We start from the raw sequence: 19,595 nt of genomic DNA on the forward strand, positions 1-19,595 counted from the left end.
TGGTCGGCCGGGTAATTATCATTACAATCGTTGAACAAATAACAGGTCGATAAAGATACATTTTTAAAGAACTATGGAACGGATAACTTTTGGCTTTTAGTGTTTTTCTTGTGTGTTAGAGTTGAAACCAAAGGCGGAAACTAAATTCAACATTCAAAGGAAGGGAATTTTGGTCCGCGATTTTTGGCATTCTGTTAAGACATAAATGAGGTATGTACCCCAAAAAGTAAGCAAAATATCCAAGTAAAACAGGTCTCATCAATTAATAAATATACATTAGTGCTGTTAAAACATTGGTTTTTCTAATTTCCCATAGACAATTCAATGACAAATGGAATGTTCGGGTTTCCCATGAAATTATAGAGACTGACTCTATCTTTTACATACATGTGAGCCCAGTACACAGAAAATCTGAACTATTTATTTAGGCCCTGTGACTGAGATTAGCAACGCGATATTAACCGCTAAATGTACACAAAACTCTATATCGAACGAATACGGGCTTACAAAATAGAATACATACGAAATGAATGCAAAACGTAGCGACAAAAATGAAGATAAATTCGACAGGTTTTCATCTTTATAAAACAACATAATTAAAACGTAATGTTACGTGTATCGAAACCGGTTTCCTCATTTAAATAAACGCGGACTATTCACTATTCAGCCATGTCGCTTACGTGACCAGCTGTTAACGCTGTTCACGCTATTACAGGCATAGCCTACACAGCATGAAATATATATTATCTGAATATCCTCGAAACATAGCTTCAGTCTAAGCCATTTTTGTTGCTGGTTCCCATCGAGCACACCAAATTTTCTTATCGGAGACAAGACGGTAGTTCAGAGCTGTGTAAACGATCTACGATTCCACGGTAAGAAAATATGGAATTTAGCCCTTCATGTGAATCGTGTGCGTTAACTGTTATACGGTCTGCAAGTTGCTATAGTAGAATTTTTATCGATATTAGATCAATTCAAAAATGCTTAAACAATCGTTTCATCCCCTCTCCCCGTCTATCTACATCCCTCAGACATCTCTCTACTACCCATCGAGACTCCCTTATTTACATCATACCTCCCATTCCCTATCGCTACCCTTCTCATCTCTCTTTTCCTCACACCAAACCCTCCTCTTGTTTTCCTTCCTCCCATACCCCCTCCCCCGTCGTCTCTGATACCTCTCTCTACCTCTCATACCCGATCTCTCTCCGTCCTCTCTCATCCACTGTGCTATTCAATGCACTGGATACGAGTAATTGAATTATATTGAATGATTGCTTAATCGTGCCCAGGTTTTTATTTAACTAAGCTTCGCAATGACTGATCACAGTCTGCTGTCTGTCTGCTGGTGGATATAGTTTCTAGTGCCTATACAGGCTCTATACATCTAGGTACTGTTTTCATATAATTCATATTTTACACGTAAAGATCTACACACTTATACAACACGATGCGTGCGGGATGCGGGGATGATTCCGTAGACGAAATTTTTTACAACTCAAAGTTGGTCTTTAATCTTAACATTAGTCATACGTTGCTTTTGCTATTGAAGTTGAACTTCTCTATTTAGACCTGCCTCAAGTCGAAGCCATCCTATCGAATTGGCCCCAGTTTAAGACCGATTGGAATACGATAAGAATGGGTTGTGTTCCATTCACACGAGTTGTAGTTTAAAATTTACTTTGGCAAATCGTAACACCGCATTAGCTCAGGATTTTCTGTGGGGGAGGGATTCATTTTTATAGCTGAACTGCCATTATGGGAACGTTACCAGGATGTGCTTGCTGATAAATGGGTCATTCGGCCCACCCCCAGTAAAATTTTGAAGTACGTATAATAAAGAAAAGGATATGAGGATTCGAAAGGGAAATAGGTTTAAAGAATATAACGACCCAAGTACAGCGGAAGTCCTAACTTATTTTTCTTTGCGAGGCTTCACGCGACATTCTTGAATATTGATTCCCCGTGATGACTGGGTCAATTTGCTCCCTAACTGGGTCATATGCATGTTGCACAACAACGGTGCATTACGTTTACGTAATCAATGATGGCGAGTAAAAAACATGATCTATTTATGCGAATAGTTACCAATTACCATACAATACATGTGTTTCGGGTGTTTTGATATGTGCTTAGAATTTCTCGTTTATTGAAAAAAACAAGGCAACTAGGCAATGTCATTTGTAAATTGGCTACAGTAGGAATGAATGGCTGCTAATATATTTTCTAAAAATTTGCCTAGATTACGAAAGTTAAGGCATCAATCTAAAGATATATGTCAGTTTCTTCAAATTTCTATCAATAACATCGTTTCAAAATCATTGCCCTGTAACAAATAATGCACATGTATCCACTCCAGAGCCGTTGGAAGGAATTTTTCAGTGGCGAGGCTTATTTCTGAAGGGGGTCTGGGGGCCCTCCCCTAGAAAAATTTTGAAAATTCAATCGCTGGAGATGCGTTTTGGGGCCATTTCACGGTCTCATTCACAGAAGCTTTTGAAAAAAAATTTGTTAAGGAAAAAAAGTGGGGCGGCTTTGGCCGCCCCTGCCGCCCCTGTTCCGACGGCCCTGCACTCAAAAATGAATATGGCGAAGCAGTTTTCTGCCTTTTGGCATAAAGAAATCTAATTTGCACTTGCTGCATGACATGTATAATCATTGGGACAGAACTAGGTTTAAAAGACCTTAGTAAGGTTCCAATTTGATAATTTTACCCTCGAGGCTCTCTACGATAAAGCACTCAATCTATTGCATTTCATTTTCGCGATGAGTTGAGCAATCAAACAGATGAAATTCAGCCATGTAGCACTTAACGCTTGTATGGATTGTTTGGTCTTTTGGGATATTGTCACAGACAATAGGCCCTACTAGCACAATAAAAATGAATTTATGAGCCTGTCATTTACATGTATATTACGCAATTTCGTCCTGTTCTTTCGACAGCAGATGATGTAATGGAAACGTTACGTTACTCAGCAATATGGGTAGCTCTCTTCAGTTCGGGTTTTCTGATGACGGCCATCTCGGCGAAGACGATGCGAGTCGGTAAGTTTTTATGGACTTTCGCTTTAGTTCCTATGCTTCACACACGTTCGCGTAATACAGAACCGCTGCTATGAGGTTTGATCTGTGCATATATATCAAAAGCGCGTCTCGCGTGTGCATCTTTAGTTTAAAGTTTTATTGGAAATTGCATGATTCCACTGCCAGGATTCGTCGCGGGCTATAAGGGCAGCGATGAATAGCAGTGAATTAAAAAAAAATATCATTCACGGCCGTGAAAAGTAGTGGATTTTTTTAGAAGGACTGTGAATTTGGAAAATCTTGGAAATAGTTCAATTTATAAAAATAGATTTTCTACCAAATTTCACAGTGTAGCCTACGTAATAAATGAAATCGTTCAGCATGCTCAGCTACTAAAACATTTTAAAAATTCGTTTTCTTGAAGGAATGTACGTAAGTGCTTATTCAAGACAAAGCGGGCGACAGTACCATAAAACCGGTACCATTTAAATCATTGAACGTTTGGCCAAAAATATTCCGTATAGGCCCGGCCCAAGTGTAGAATCCGAGTAGTTCCAGTACAAATGCTATATTGATATCCCTCCGCGAAAAGGAGTATATACGCTAGATGACTGAATGACTGGTTGACTGGTTGACTGGATGACTGGGTGACTGGATGACTGGACGACGGGCCGACTGGACGACCGGCCGACTGGATGACTTGATGACTGGATGACTGGACGACCGGCCGACTGGATGACTGGTTGACTGGATGACTGGACGACCGGCCGACTGGATGACTGGATGACTGGACAACCGGCTGACTGGATGACTGGTTGACTGGATGACTGGACGACCGGCCGACTGGATGACTGGATGACTGGACGACCGGCCGACTGGATGACTGGTTGACTGGATGACTGGATGACTGGATGACTGGACGACCGGCCGACTGGATGACTGGATGACTGGCCGACCAGCTGACTGGATGACTGGTTGACTGGACGACCGGCCGACTGGATGACTGGACGACCGGCTGACTGGATGACTGGTTGACTGGATGACTGGACGACCGGCCGACTGGAGGCGAATTTATCGAAACGTACTCAGTTCCGGGTATGGTACCTGACGAGTATAGGGTACCCAATTTCGAGTATCCTTCGTGGATAAATGAATTACCAGCACGCAAGCCGTGTCAGATATGACCGAAGCGTTGGAGAAAAAGCCAGCCCTCGTGGTTTTATTTTCAGATTTACTGAAACCGGTCGACTCGTGTATGTCATTGAGCAATTCCAGTAATGATATGCTTTTGGTTAGATCCATCAACGGACAGTCTATGACTAGTGGAATACCAAACCACCTACCTAAGCACACAAAACTGAGGAAAATTCCTCACGCATCCGGTTTTGTGGAGGAGACCGTGCCACGGTTTAACACGCTTGAGTTCAAGATGCGGTTCAGGTAGGATTTCGTTCTTCACAAAAATAGGTTTCCAAAAGTGATGTGTGATTTTGATAAAAATTATAGTGGGATAGTGGTATTTTTATTTTTCAGGATGATGCCCACTGCTTTCGAAAAACTGATGGAAGATCTTGGTCCACGGATAAAGAATAAATATGAAAAACCAGATCAGATTATTCGTGTGGATAAACAAGCACTAATATTCTTATACTTTGCAGCAACTTAAGTTCCACTCATCAGAGTTGCAGATGCATTTGCAGTATGTGAAGCCACCGTTTTCAACATAGTTGGTAGGTAATAGTTATATATAGTCCTCTGTTCATCTTGAGTTCAACCATGCCTATAACAAAATCATATCTAACACCGATCCCAATTAGGCCAAATGAGGTTGGAGGTTAGCTCGTCCAGTTTGCTTTATTCCAAAATTTGACCAAAAATATGCATTTTATTTCCAGGGCTCCTTTCACGAATACTTGTCGGATAGATGATGCAAAACTACATCAAATGGCCGACAGGACACCGCATCCAAGAAGTTTGGGATGCTTTCGCAGCTGTTCAAGAATTCCCTAAAGTGATTGGGGCGGTAGACGGGACACATATCCCTATAAAGACGCCTATCAAAGATCAGGAAATTTACATAAACCGGAAAAAATGTCACAGTATTAATGTTTGCGCAATATGTGATCATCAATATATGTTCACGGATATTACTGTCGGATCTCGTCACGATTCGCGTGTGTTCAAAAACAGTAACCTTTATAGGAATATTCAAAGTGATGCTGCAATCAAACATGCCACTTTCCCTGATAATTCGCATTTGTTGGGAGACTCTGCCTATGAGCTGGACACTTTTTTAATGGTTCCATTCAAAGACAATGGCCATCTCAACGGAATGCAAAAAGACTTTAATTATAAGTTAAGTTCAACTAGAATGATGATTGAGAACACATTTGACATTTTGAAAGGCCGTTTCCGGCGATTGAAATATATAGACATGCATGAACGTCGATTACTCATGTTCATTACAAGCTGCTTTGTGCTTCATAATGTATGCATATTGCTATCTGACGATACTAATGATTATTTGCATGAGGTTCAGTTAGTAGCACAAGAGGAAAATCCTGATGAAGTCGGTGGTTTCCTAAATCCCACCGCCGTACCGAAGCGTTATGCGATAGCAACAATGTTGTCATTGTAAATATATACCGACTTAAAATAAAGTGTCACATATCAGTATCATCATTTCCTGTCATTTTAATTGCCGTTCGTCCCAGACTTGTCCAGACCTTATGACTACAATGCCTGCTGCTTTGGGAATGAAGAGAGATGATTCACTTATGCTTCAGGAATGTTCCAATGTCCTCGGAATGTTTCAATGTCCGGTGCTTGCTTGACGGGTAATGGCAAAGACTTAATTTGAGGTGACGGTACTTATACCAAGGATATGGAGATCTGAAATCTACTAACATAAGAATTTCAGATGATTCTCGGCATTTTATCATGCATGGATAGGCATTTTCTGTAAATTCATGTACTGTCAACCCCCAATATACCGCCCACGTCAGTGCAAAACGATTTTGGCAGTATAGGGAGTATTGCGGTATATTGGAGTGGTTTACTATGTATTTGTATAGAGACGTGCATTGAGAAAACCTGGCGGTAGGCGAGGGTGTCGGTATGTGGGAGGGCAGTATATCGGGGGTGGACTGTAGTAGGGAAAATACACTTTTTGACAAGGGCCTATCATCAAATAATGTATCCGTATATAATGCATAAAAATGTAAACATAATGTTTTAGATACTTGAAGAATTAAAATCTATTCAGATCAGTACAATTTGAACTGATCCATAGAATTGTCAAACAAAAATTCAATTCTGAAATACCAGGACCGGTCCAAGTTACAAGCTTACTACATGTCGCCTTTATGTTTGTCATCTGATGAAGAGCTTTGGACCCTGAAATCGATCGTGTGGCTTTAAAAACTCTACCTTAATTATGTAAATCAAATTTTTTCGAGTAGTTTCTCAAAAACAGATATCTTCTTCCTTTCCACCTCTAACTTCTCGTTCTCCAAAGTCAAAACCTCTTTATGATTGGCCTGAATAGTTTCCATTAATCTTAATGAGTCCTCTTTACGAGACTCTTTTTGTTTTTCCACCAACTCCATAAATGTATCGGATTTTGCACTAGCGGAACTACGGGAGTTTCGTAGTTTCTTAGCAGGTGGAAAATAAATTGGTTCGAATGGGTCAACATCCATCTCGGCATTGCTGGCGGAATCCGTGGAGGTACTAGATGACTCCATATTGGTGCTTGCGATAACAAAATTTGGACGGACATTGGGTTTACAACCGAGATACGCATCCAGCTCATCATAGAATACACATGTTTTTGGTTCTACACCTGTCTTGTTGTTATGGTCGACAGTTTTTCGGTACTTCTTCATGAGGTTTTTCCATTTATTCTTTATCTGATCAGCCGCAAAATCAAATCCTGCATCTAAAATATCATGAGCTATTTGTTTCCATATAGTGGCTTTTTTATTTTCGGATCCGAGGATTTTTCAGCATAGTCCTTATGTAAATCGATGAGTTTTAGAATTGCAGCCCACGGCATGAAGCTATCATCGCCTGGAATATTAAAAAGCAGTAATATTATAATCAAGGAATTTTCTGAAAAATGTTGGGTGTTTATCATAATACCATTTAAATTCAGGCTACAACTTACCAGACTGCGAGGACTGCTGAAGGGAGGTCGAGGACTGCTGCAAGGAGTTCGAGGACTGCTGCACGGAGGTTGTGGCTGCAGGGCGTCGTGAAGCTGTCGGCAATTGCTCTCTTTAATTTGTCAGCAAAGACTGCAACACGTTCACATCAAGAAAAAGACTATTAACAAGAAGTGAAGCCAAGTACATGATGATACCTAAAAAAATGAATGGGGCCTACAACTGGATGATTGGGTGACTGGGTGATCGGAGGACTGGTCGACTGGTCGAATGAGCAAGTAGGCATTTGTGTTATAGCCATGGAAAGTTCCAGACCTGTTGCGCCTGGAGTTGTTGAATTCGTCCAAACAATAACTGGTAGTTTGGATAAAACGATCAAGTTTCTTCTGAACAATATAATTCGAAGCAACTGTCACTGCATTTACTGCTCTTGTGATATGGAACTGAAAGTTAACCTGTCGAATTGGGTGTGCGGAATATGTGCCAGTAAACAATCTGTCCGGAAAGGCTCATTTTTCTCGAAATCAAATGTCACACTGCAAAATCTGGTTATGATAGTGTATTGTTTTGCGCTCGACCTGCAACAGTACGAGTGCCACAAACTATTACCGAATGTTGGATTGAAGACGATCATGGAGTGGTATCATCGTTTACAGGGGGTTTTATCCGTACACGATGAAACGCAAGCCGGTGCTTATGGGCGGTGAAATCGAGGATAACGTCATCGAAATCGCAGTTATTGGTATAGATTGTTGTACTCCAGTAGGCCAGTCGTCCAGTCAGCCAGTCGGCCGGTCGCCCGGTCGCCCGGTCGCCCAGTCATCCGGTCATCCAGTCGGCCGGTCGTCCAGTCTACCAGTCATCCAGTCAGCCGGTCGTCCAGTCATCCAGTCGGCCAGTCCTCCAGTCATCCAGTATACCATGTAAATAATGAAGAACCGAATCACTACCAACCTATCGAATATGTTCCTACACCCTTGCACTATTACTACGTATTCAACACTTGGGCCTATAGGCCCCCTATCATTAGATAGGTTTAGAATTTACATTTTTTATGAAACCCCTGGAACAAATCCTGGATCCGCACCTGTGCAGTTGTGTGTGAATACTGCAATATAGTAAATGGCTTCATGGAGATCGTGTCAATAGAAAAGGGCACTCTTACAAAGTCGCTGCAGTTGACCGTGAATTTGGCTTAGCACGGGCAGTGAATGGCATTCAATTTGGTTCAGCAGTGATATAATCAATGAACCCTGTACAGTGCACTGCTGCGCTTAACACTAACGACAGGCAAAATCTAAATTCTAAATCTTTAAAAATAAGGAGTAGGCCTATAGCGAAATCTTTATGATTTACTAAGAGTACGTATTTACTGACGTTTAATTTTGGTACTGGATTAAACATACGCCATCATGTAAATTTTGGAAAGTCCATATTAAGAATTTCGTTTCTTGTTATGACTGTTCGATTCAAATAGATTCATTAATATCGTTCTACCACTCGTTATCTGTGTCGCTCATATCGCGTGTATAATAGTTAATTTACGCTCAAATCGTAGATTTGGGCTCCACAATATTCAGAATTAAATTCAATCAGATCAATGGACACAGGTACGTAGGCTTAATTCAGGCGCTTGCCATAAAGAATGTGGTTCAAGTCCGATATGCGGCACTAAAGTGCAATGTGTAGGGTTACTTTTTGAGTAAATCGGGGATTAAGAAATGGAGGAGGGGTTTCTCGGCTGACGGAGTGCTTTATCGGCAACCCCGTTCCGTTCGGTCTGTTTTGGATTTCGGAACAATGTTTCATAATCTATTGCAACAAAAACTTTCAATAAACCTTAAATTTTCGGCGCTTCTTCTAGGCATCAAATTATTTACTTTTGATTAAGTCTTGTTTTTCAGTTTGTATCGTCACCGAGGATTTTGCAAATATGCAAGAAAGAGTCGAATATTTTTCGTCCACGATCGCGCGAGTTCAAGGTCAGCGAACGAATGCGACGAAACCGTCTATCGATGTTACATTCGTCGATGTCCGACCAGAGATCAGCACAGGCGTCGGTCTCAATGAGAAATGTGAGTATCATATTGATATTTTATGGAACTGTGGAGCAGTGTGGCTTAGTGGTAGAGTGCTCGCCCCCCCCCCCCCCCCAATCGGGAGGTTGTGTGTTCGAACCCCGGCTGTGCTGTAGTGTCCTTAGGCACGGCATTAATTCACAATTGCTACTGGCTGGCGACGCCTTGATCGCTCTGCAGCGTATCGGTGTTTCATCTCCCCAGGGAGAGTAAGAATGTACTGGATTGGTAACAGAAGCTGGGTAATAATTGAGTGACAGCGCTTTGAGCATTCTTTGGAAAGGCGCTATACAAGCACTAATTATTATTATTATTATTATGGAATTGTTCCACCGCTAACAGTGTGCGGGTAGGCAACACTTTGAAGGCCGTGATCCCGTCGCGAGGTACAATGATCAATCCGATAAGGTTAGTGTAGGCAAACCATGATCCAAACGACGTAAATCCAGCAAGATTGAGGTGAATAAAAATCAAAATGCCGTACCGTCGACCACAATTGTAGCAAGTGAGGTCTTCAATGGGATCCACCAGGTGTCGCTAGTGGTTGCTCGGTACAACACGCTTTTCCATTGAATTGACATGTTTCATTAGTAAATCAGTTTTCAGCGCAATCTGTTCCATACACTGAGTGGAAAATCTCATATCTGTTCGAGACTTGGTTCATAATGTTTGGCGAATAAGTAGGCCTCGAAATCCAGTTCAAATGTGATCAACGAAGAAACAATCGCAATGATAATAACAATCATTAACGTCGATGATAATGCTAATGATAATTTATTGATCCATTATAAGATATGCTCATCGACTAAAAATGCTTCAAATGAAGGAAACTGAAGGTTAAAAACTTGATTTAAAAACATTTAGTCGGAATACTACAGCATTGCAGAGTATATTCGTGCACAATACAAGAAGGCTCTATGCTCGCGCTTCAGACTAAATTAACACACAAGCATTACTAGCACGGGTTTCATGGGTTATATCTTAAAACTCTAGTGGGTGACGTCCGTCGGACAGTTGACTCTTAATACGACAGCGCATTAATTTCTTAAGATCATTTTCATTGCATATATCGCGTGCTATATGGTGGGCACCGGGGCACGTGCTCCCGCTGGAAGTATGGGGACAAATTATGGAACAATCTTTGAAGTGCATTGCGTCTTGAGAAGCAAGGGTTCTCACGTTGGATTCAATGCTTTCAAATACTATCTTTTGAATGAACAGAGAACGAAATTCTACGAAGAACTATGATAGAGCAAGTGTAGCCTATTCATCAAAATTCTCATTATGATCGCATTCAATAGATTACTAAGCTACGTATACACCATTATAATAAATGTTATTTTGTTCGATAAACACTGAACTTGAATAAATACGTGGGTTCTGAAAAATTAATAACATCAATAACGCGAATTTTCTGAACGCGCAATGCACAGTGTGACGTCATACTGAATATAAAGTGCGCTGTACACACATTTTCGATTAAGCTTTATCGTTTTCTTGCTACTCGATGTCAACTGAATTCATGATTAAACATTCGTATTATCTATTTCGATCAGACCTTTAATCATTTTGATATAATCAAGATATGACACTATTTTTACCTTCAATCGGCGCAGTACAGCGCAGTAACCGGCGAGGATCAAAATGCTTCTGAAAATTCGTCTAGCGGGATTGCGATCTAATAGGGGACCCCTTATTAGCTGAACTGGATCATGGGCCCTACTTCATTAACGCCCGTCCCCCTCAATTGAACTCCTAGGTCCACCCATGGGAATCTCAGATGGATCAAAACAATCTCCAGATTCTTGATTCATCGGAACAGATTTTGCAACATTATTTGGTGGTGAAACAAACCACGTATTTTCAGATAAATCAACTTTTGGTTTTTTCAGTGGAAACGATACTGCAAGCAAACTACGACGCCGCGATCGGACCGCCGGTAGATTATTTTCAAAGATACGTAGGAACGGAATATTTCGTTGTGGGGACCGGACTTCAAGCTAAAGCATGTCCGTCGAACGATAGATTACATAACGTTCCGCCGAATTTGGACCAGGCGATGAGTCTTGTTTTCCGCTTCATTAAATCTTCAGAGGAGACACTTTGTCATCGTTTCATTATCATCACACACAATACAGGTAAGGCTTAACAACAATGATAACTCGTTTTTTTCATATTCGGCCGGGTCGTTTTGTAAAGTACGATGAAATTTGTAATCAGTTCATTTCTATAGCTGCCGGGTCTAGTTATGGTATTACTCAAATAAAATTGATCCTGATTTTAAAGAAAGTTATGTACATGATCAAAGACGGTCAGCTTTTAAACTTAGCAGAAAGGAAAAACAATGTATCAAAATAGAATCACATGAACAAAAAGCCACCGATAGACGCGCGTCAAAAATGTATCGAAAGGCTGAAATAACTATAAGGACTGTTATTGTTCTCCATTTGCTGGGATTTCAAAGGGGCTGCAGTCACTGTTTAGTGTGTGACACCTTGGCAAAACTTTTGATCCTCCAAAAATACAGCTAATTGAAGCTTAATTTTGGTGTAATTTCCTTCACATAAGCTCAATATATTTCCCAAGCTGTTATCAGCATTGATGGAATATTGAAATCTACTAAGGTAGGTGCAGCAGATATTTTAGGAGTTACTGATTCATAGAGGGGTGGATGTAAAAAAACCGGTGGCCGCCCCACTGAAACCTGTTGTGGAGAACAATGACTGTATCATAAGAGTGTATAGATCATAATAAAACGGATGGATGGCGGCTTCATTTTCCAGGTGAGCTCCACGATTTTCTTCGCGCGTTCAGGTCGTACTCGCAGCGGTTTAGCGGCTATGAGAGGCTCTGTTTCAGACATTACCCGTTCGTAACGGGCTGGCGGAAAGCGGATAGTACGTATGGATTTATCGAATCGGGAACGACCGATCAAATGAGGACGGCACGGAATCTGGGCATATCGCATATCGTTGTGTTTTCGAGAACGCCAAGCGCGTATCATCCGTTCGTCGCGGTAAATATAATGAGATTTAAGAGGTTGTGCTTTACGCGAACTATCATTCATCGTTCAAAGCCAAACCACGATTTAACGATTTAAGTCTGTGAACGTTGTCAATGTAGGTGCTATTTAATATATTTCAGGCAACTATGTTTGACATGAACTCATATCTTTATCGCTGGCTTTATCTGACGTATGTGAGTATTGCTTTTCGTACATAATGAGAACTATTCGATTTACATTAGGTTGATGCCTCTCAAAATATCACTTGGATGATTTATTATGCCAATAAGTTATGCATCCTCATCGGCATCAAGCATGTTTTATGACGCTTTTGACTGCAGGCGTAAAGTGATTCAAAAGCGCCAGCATAAACACATCTGGTCGAATAACGACTATTCGATGCGAAGCCATTACCGGTACATGTATTTTAGGCCATTTTGAATTACTCGAATGAATGCAATTTTTCTGGGAATAATGGATGTCAAACAGAGAAAAATATTGAAATATATTTTCACATTTTCATTTAGAGCCACATATTTTACATTATCCCCGGCAGGGATTCGAACCTGATTGCATTGAGACTTGCCAGGGTACGAAACCCTTCCATTCCTTGTCATTATTAGCCAATCAGATAACCCATTTTATTTTTGCCCGGGTTTTCCGTTTTTAGTTCTTCCGTAAAAATTTCCTCGGTGATTATACAACGAGCAATCTATTGGTGCTGCAGGTTTTCGTGCGGCAAACCTGCGCACCTGGTCTAGTGTGGCAAGGTTCCGTACCGTGGTGAGTCTCGATGCAATCAGGTTCGAATCCCTGCCAAGGGGCATTAAATTATGTGCCTGTGAGTAATACAATAATAAGTAATTTGAAAACAAGTTTTGATAATTTTTTCCCTTTGCTCTTCGACTTTTCCCTGTATCATGTTCTTCAAGTAATTGGTAAAAACACATAATGCTTTTCATTACTTCCGATGGCGTAATCAGCATCACAAACCATGTTTCGTTTTTTACATTAATTACTTATATGCGTTATTCAAGGGGCTGCGAATCTAGGTGCACTGCGTCATCGGTATAGGTGTTTCAAAGTAAATGTGAATGAATATTAATATTGGCGTTTATCTTGCAATCAAATATCTTTTTATATTCAAATATGTTTTACGCCTTTTTAACGATTAATTTATTAGCTATCAGTGTATTGTGTGCTTGTTTGTGCAGTACGTCATCAATGGGGCTAGACTGGATGTCGGTCAATTCAATTCAATTGATATATTCAAATTATTTTATTCATTGTGGATACGATGTATTATCAAGCAATAGGTATACGTTAATTTCCAATGCTTCACTAAAATTTAAGTTGGCTTTCTTATTTCTTTCTCAGGAGAACGTACCGTACGATATTTTCGCCAGGGGCAAAATCTCCCAAACGAATGCATCGCTGTCATTCCTCGATATGTTCAATGGAAATCTAGTAAACACGTATAACCTGACCAGATTATCAACAGACCACAAGAGTCGTGATTATGGATTGTTCGATACGCTTCTTACTTTGAATAAATTTGCCGAGCGACAAATTGAAAGAAGATCGGAACAGTTTTTTGTAAGTGAGGGGTTCACTATCGTCATTTATATATCACTATATATCATATACCTATCGACAAAACATAACGAGTTAACTTTATCTTCATTGACAACCTTCTTATTCTCAATGACTTCAATAATTCAGTGAATTTATGATCAGATACCAACGACGAACTTCTCATTCCCAATATCTTCAATGATTCAGTGAAATGATAATTACGTAATGTAGTTACTATTGAAAGCCTTCTCATCTACAGTAACTTCAACACTTCAGTAGATTTTATAATGGGTAACTGATTTTCAATTTGATTCGATTCTAGGATTCGAAAGTCGAAGTTGATGGTTTAAGCGGTCGTTTCAACTTCTCGCTGAAGATATGTCGTGAGGCGCCCGCCGTTCAAGTTTGTGAGACGAACGCGGATAGAAATAGAACTCGGTGTAAAATGACTGGGTTAAAGGTAAGAAAAGCTTTTTGGCCAGTGTCAGCAGCAGTTGCCGATGGAAAGTTTGGTTAAAGCGAGAATTTCCTTTGACCAACGTAACCTTCTTTTCGTTTACGAAATACAAGTTTCTCATGTTATCAGCTTCAACGACTCTCGAATTCAGATAGATATCGTTGTTTTCAGTCACGCGGTACTGTATCCACCTGTCGTCCGCTCGTCCAAGCAGGTTTCCGTGCCCTATCCCTTAAACCGTTGAAGTTATATTCCTAAAATTGGACCATATATGCGTTGCTCTAAGTTTGCGTGCTGTAGGTCAATAGTCAAGGTCACTGTAGTGTAGATTATCTAAATCATTTTTCATATCTGGGTTTTAACTCATAAACGGTTCGAGTAAACTACGGGGGATTTGATGGATGGGCTACCCTAGGGACAGTGGATAACCGATAAAGTATTGAATACTGTCAACGTCACAAGAAGCCAATTCTATTGACATACATCGTTGTCTTTTAATTTTTAGTTCACGGATTGGAAGAAACTCGACAAAGGAAAACCGATTAGTCCTATTCCAGGTCCGGGCGTGAAAGTATATACTGGTAACATGGGCCGGATTATCTTAAGACTGGTCAGTAAAAGTCTCATGGTCGAGTGACGCAGTTTTCTTCAAACCAGTTGCAATAAGACGATTTCCAAGCCGTGCCGTATTATACGTACATGTAGTTCATTTACATATTATCTATTCGAATAGGAGCCCCCCTTCTTTATGAAATCGAAAGATGGAAACCTCACGGGATTGTTTTACGATTTACTCGAAATGTACCGCAACGAAATTAACGTCGAATTTAAATACGTTCCATTCGCACTAAGTACGGATATTTTGAATCAATTTAAAAGCTATGTGAGTATTACTCTGGCATCATCACATCTAGTTATTCAATTCGCTATCTGACACGAGAACGTGGTAAGTAAAAGATTTCAATTTTCTTCAGGGAGAAATATCGGCTGGCGGATTTTCCATCGACCTTGGACGGGAGACCAACGACATCGATTTCAGCGACCCGATCTACCCGGCGTCACTACATTTAGTATCGAAGCTGCCCGGAGTTGAGAAGAATCGCTGGCAATTTCTGAAACCGTTCGTCAACACTTTATGGGTGGTCGTTCTGGCGACTACATTCATCATTAGTATATTGCTGTCGTTGTTGACGTTTATAGACTACACAACCGACACGATCTCGTTGGTGGACAGTTTCTACTTCACAGTGGCTCGACTGAGTAGCGGCAGTTCGGAGACTAATCCTAACGCCATTCCCAGTAGGATCCTCGTCGCCGTTGTAATGTTTTTCGGTCTCGCCCTATCCGCTGCATATACGGCCAATATGACGGCGTTTCTTCGCCTGAGAGCCGATGCAAAAACGATTACAGATCTGAACGAATTGGTCGAAAGAGGCGAGGGGAATTTCGGCGTAATTGGTAATTCCGAAGTCCAGAAAATATTGTCGAAAGCTCGGAAATTCCCTGATATTATGGTATGGAACACTATACGCCGAACAGGTAACGTCCTGCCGGATTTAGAAATCGCCGTTGAAAGGATCGTCAACGACAGTTTCATATTGCTAACCGATACGTTGACGGCGCGATACGCGGTAGCGCAAAGATGTGATTTAATCGAGCACGGACTGAAGCAGTTGTACGGATTACGATTCGCGCTCGCTTTGCCAGAGGGCGCTATGGTCAAACGTCCGATCAACGCGATGATTGCTAGCATAAGGGAAAGCGGCAAGCAGAAAGAAGTGGAAGATAAGTAAGCTTTGGTCACGATCACACGGATACGATTAAACAGACGTGTAAGGCGTCGTACGTGTCTCAACACGGGGCAGATGTATAGTAGTATTGTAAAACTATGTTCTTGATTACGCAAAAGAAATTAGTTTTGGGACAGTCATCAAAATCTATTTTCCGTATCGTAAATGATGTTTCGACTTTGAATTTCGATGTTTGCTCTTTTTTTTCAGGTACACCACGCGTCAGTTTAAATGTGACTATCGCGACGGGTGGTCAAGCGAAATATCTGAGACTGAACCGCTGACGTTTTTTGAAATGTCTGGTGTATTTTTCACATTGATTATCGGACTAGCCGTTGCGTCATTTGTAGCGCTTGTAGAACATCTGGTACTCATCTACAGAAGAGCAAAATTGCAGGAAAATGGCGGCGGTGATCAGGGTCACGTATCACCAGGATCTGTACCTCTTTAGAAGGTAGTTTATCTATTAGACAGGAATATCGATTGTATTCTCTGTATACGAGTGTCATGGAATAAGTCTTTGATTAATTGTAACTATGTTCTATGGAACGAACAAAGAGCTGCAATCTTCCTTTTCATTTTTTAAACATCGTTATAGAGCGTGGAAGATGTATTTCGATCGGAACCGTTCGGTTTACTGCATGCCCGAGGCTGAGGACCTGGATGTGCTGACTACATCGCTCAGATGCTGAAACATAGCGGCTTGGTGCAGTAAATGAGTTTCACCCAGTCCCACAGTAGTTGTGAGTTGAGATAAAGCCAGCGTTTGAAACCAACCGAAATTAAATGTCTGACTCTGGATAAAGATTGAAGGCTTGTAAAGTATTCTACGTCGGAATTCCGTCTGTTCATTGTCATGGCATGCAATGGTTCATGGCATGCATACGTGAGCTACCTTCGCTCTGCGACTATAACCACTGAGACAAGGTCGTACATGCACGGGAACAGTGTCGAACTTGTAGAGCAAAAAATCCTTTATAGATACCATTTCTTAATGAGGTGAACTTTATTTTTCCTAATTTAAGAACATTTATCACTGGGGCTTGTAACCTGAATTTTATTTCCTTGCTGTCGATAATCTCACTAAAATGGCGCTAAATTTGAACTGCGAATAAACTCAAAATATCACGGAAATAACTTGCAGGTTTCAAGCACCTGTGCATATATTAATGTTTTTACAGCACAAGACCCAAAGATCTTAAGGAAGCTAGCAGTATTTAGAAAAGGGCACATAGCCTCATCTAGCCATTCTGTGCACTGTTGTGACGCGGCGTTCTTCTCATAGTTGGTGTGTGACTACTTTCTCCACCAATGGTGTTGACTGGCTTATTTGGGTTTTCCTCAGCTTTCTCCTCTCTCAAGTTAATAGAACATAAGTTATAACAAGTCTTCTAATACGACTGCACTGCTTCTTTATTTTATTCTTATTGTTACATTCTTTTTCTTTCTCTTCTTAACTCTTTTGTACTCTCCCTGAAGCAACAATCTAAGACTTATATGCTAATATGTACATTTCTCACATTCCTAAACTATTACCTCACCCACTTCTCCAATCTAATATAACCCTATTTGGTATGTCCAATCCTTGCTACTTCCATTTTACTCCCTCCTGAACTACGCTAACCATCGATTATTAGTCCTTTTATTTTAAATATTGCAACTAATGCAGTTCTATCTTTTTCCCACCTTGTAATGTGATCCATTTGCCTCCAGTGTGCGCACCAGCACACATCTAGTGTGCACTATCGCGTGCACACTGCGCACACTACCTTTTCCCATGCACATAAAACCCTAAAACTGTTGCCTCTTCAGCACACACGTCCTAATTGCGTATATAATAATTATATATAATGATTATATGAAAGAAATAACTGTTACTGTATATTGTAAATATGGCTGGAATAACTGTATTTGTATAGCTGTAAACTGTTTATTTTTTGTATCTGTGCTCCAAAAAATGTATAATTTCTGGCGCAATAAATTCAAATCTGAATCTGAGCTAAAGGAAGGACAAGCAAATATGCCCGATGACCCATCGCGGCCTTCACTAGCAAAAGGCAATATACATAAATTATTGTAAACTTTAAACGAATATGCCAACACCCAGGTAGAATTACTATACGCCTCATTTTAATTAATCTCATCAATCCAAGTACTTCATTATATTGATAACAGTAAAACGCACTCGTCACTGAAATCCTAATGATTCATATCGTTCATTGTTTATTGTTTACTAGTAATGATATCGGATATGATGATTAAATACTTGTCGCTGATTGGTCGCCAATTAAAACCAAGTATATACAGGTTGATTTTAATACCGGTGTTGCATGTATTTACTGTTTAATCGGGGACGAACTCGACGAAACTGACGAGACGTATCTTTTGCTGCGCAGGAGAACCCGTTTGTGACGAGAGAATTTCCCGATCAGGAAGCTACACCACGGGCGTCACGGGGTGCTAATAGAAATGACACGGATTAAACCTATCGGGGCGTTTCTTATCGTCTGTGTAATTGCCGCAGCAACCAAAGCAGTCCATTCTCGTAAGTAATACAAACAAAGCAGGGGTGGATTTAGGTTGTGGTAGGAAACCCGAGCCGAGTATCTTTTGTCAAGATATGCAACAGTAACATTATTGGTTGTTTTATGGTTATTTTGTTTAAGTATCGCTCCAAAAGCTCAGAAATTATCAATTTTTTTAAAGAATTTTCACTGGAGAGAACTAAAACCCATTATAGGCTTTAAGCTTAAATGCGCCTGCTCTTTGTGTACTATAACGCATACGCAACTAGGCCTAGGATGTTTTGTTGATATCTGGATTTACCCGTGCAATACCAGTTAAGAATTGTTTCCGTTATGAAACTATGGTGGCTGGTTGCCGAATTGAAAAAAAGATGAAACTCCAGGCGTGCCCAAGAATTTGTATTTAAAGCACGCAAACGAAACGAATCGATGTTCGTTTTAGCATGGTCTTTTCGGTAAAAACCGATATTCTATTATAGGAAAGCGTTCCCTCTTAACATGACCCGAAATCCACCAAGATTTGGTTGCTATGTGGCGTTATAACGGAAAATTGTCATTTCAATATTTAATAGGAATCGACCTTAATGTTATTTATTTGATAGGTCGATTTAGTTGTTTTTTTTCTTTTGGTTCATGGTGTCCCTTAAAAAACCACCTCATCTGCCGGGTGCGTGACAGTGGATTCTTTTTTTTTAAACCGGAAATTATCGAAGTACAGAATAGTTCTGTAATCGGCGGTGACACAAAATTGTTTGTTTGAATCGAAGTACGAGATTGGAAATGTCGGTTCCGATTCTTTCAAACAATCTCCCTTACCAGTTTGAAACGGCAAACGACTGACTGGCGTGGCGTTTAAACGGACAAAATGGGTGCGCATTGGTTTAGAAAAATCTAACCTGCTTTTTTCGTGTTTTGAAAAATCCATGAATTTAAAAGCCCAAATTCGCTATCCGAACCAGCTTCCGTATACCTA

The 19,595-nt window shown here is 40.5% G+C and overlaps 2 protein-coding genes across 2 annotated transcripts; both read left to right on the forward strand.

Moving 5' to 3' along the window:
• The first annotated feature begins 1,354 nt into the window (after positions 1-1,354).
• Positions 1,355-15,630, forward strand: LOC141912252 (uncharacterized). The gene is made up of 12 exons (XM_074803475.1): positions 1,355-1,394; positions 2,950-3,048; positions 9,098-9,268; positions 11,164-11,409; positions 12,055-12,287; positions 12,416-12,469; positions 13,653-13,871; positions 14,173-14,310; positions 14,813-14,917; positions 15,041-15,190; positions 15,282-15,567; positions 15,611-15,630. Exons 2-12 carry the CDS (start codon positions 2,958-2,960, stop codon positions 15,628-15,630), a joined length of 1,713 nt encoding a protein of 570 aa, XP_074659576.1. The 5' UTR covers positions 1,355-1,394; positions 2,950-2,957.
• Positions 15,577-18,363, forward strand: LOC141911988 (putative glutamate receptor). Its single transcript, XM_074803128.1, has 3 exons — positions 15,577-16,096; positions 16,308-16,551; positions 16,696-18,363. The coding sequence occupies exons 1-2, from the start codon at positions 15,630-15,632 to the stop codon at positions 16,546-16,548; spliced, it is 708 nt and encodes a 235-aa protein (XP_074659229.1). The 5' UTR covers positions 15,577-15,629; the 3' UTR covers positions 16,549-16,551; positions 16,696-18,363.
• The last annotated feature ends 1,232 nt before the right edge of the window (positions 18,364-19,595 follow it).

This window comes from Tubulanus polymorphus, chromosome 10, assembly GCF_964204645.1.
Source record: "Tubulanus polymorphus chromosome 10, tnTubPoly1.2, whole genome shotgun sequence".
NCBI lineage: Eukaryota > Metazoa > Nemertea > Palaeonemertea > Tubulaniformes > Tubulanidae > Tubulanus > Tubulanus polymorphus.

Excerpts from the sequence above, each read along its gene's own strand:
- LOC141912252 (XM_074803475.1), top strand. The coding sequence starts at position 2,958 with ATGGAAACGTTACGTTACTCAGCAATATGGGTAGCTCTCTTCAGTTCG. Across the intron at positions 13,872-14,172 it reads GAAGATCGGAACAGTTTTTT|GATTCGAAAGTCGAAGTTGA; the intron begins GTAAGTGAGGGG and ends ATTCGATTCTAG. Across the intron at positions 14,918-15,040 it reads GCCGGATTATCTTAAGACTG|GAGCCCCCCTTCTTTATGAA; the intron begins GTCAGTAAAAGT and ends CTATTCGAATAG.
- LOC141911988 (XM_074803128.1), top strand. The coding sequence starts at position 15,630 with ATGTTTTTCGGTCTCGCCCTATCCGCTGCATATACGGCCAATATGACG. Across the intron at positions 16,097-16,307 it reads CAGAAAGAAGTGGAAGATAA|GTACACCACGCGTCAGTTTA; the intron begins GTAAGCTTTGGT and ends CTTTTTTTTCAG.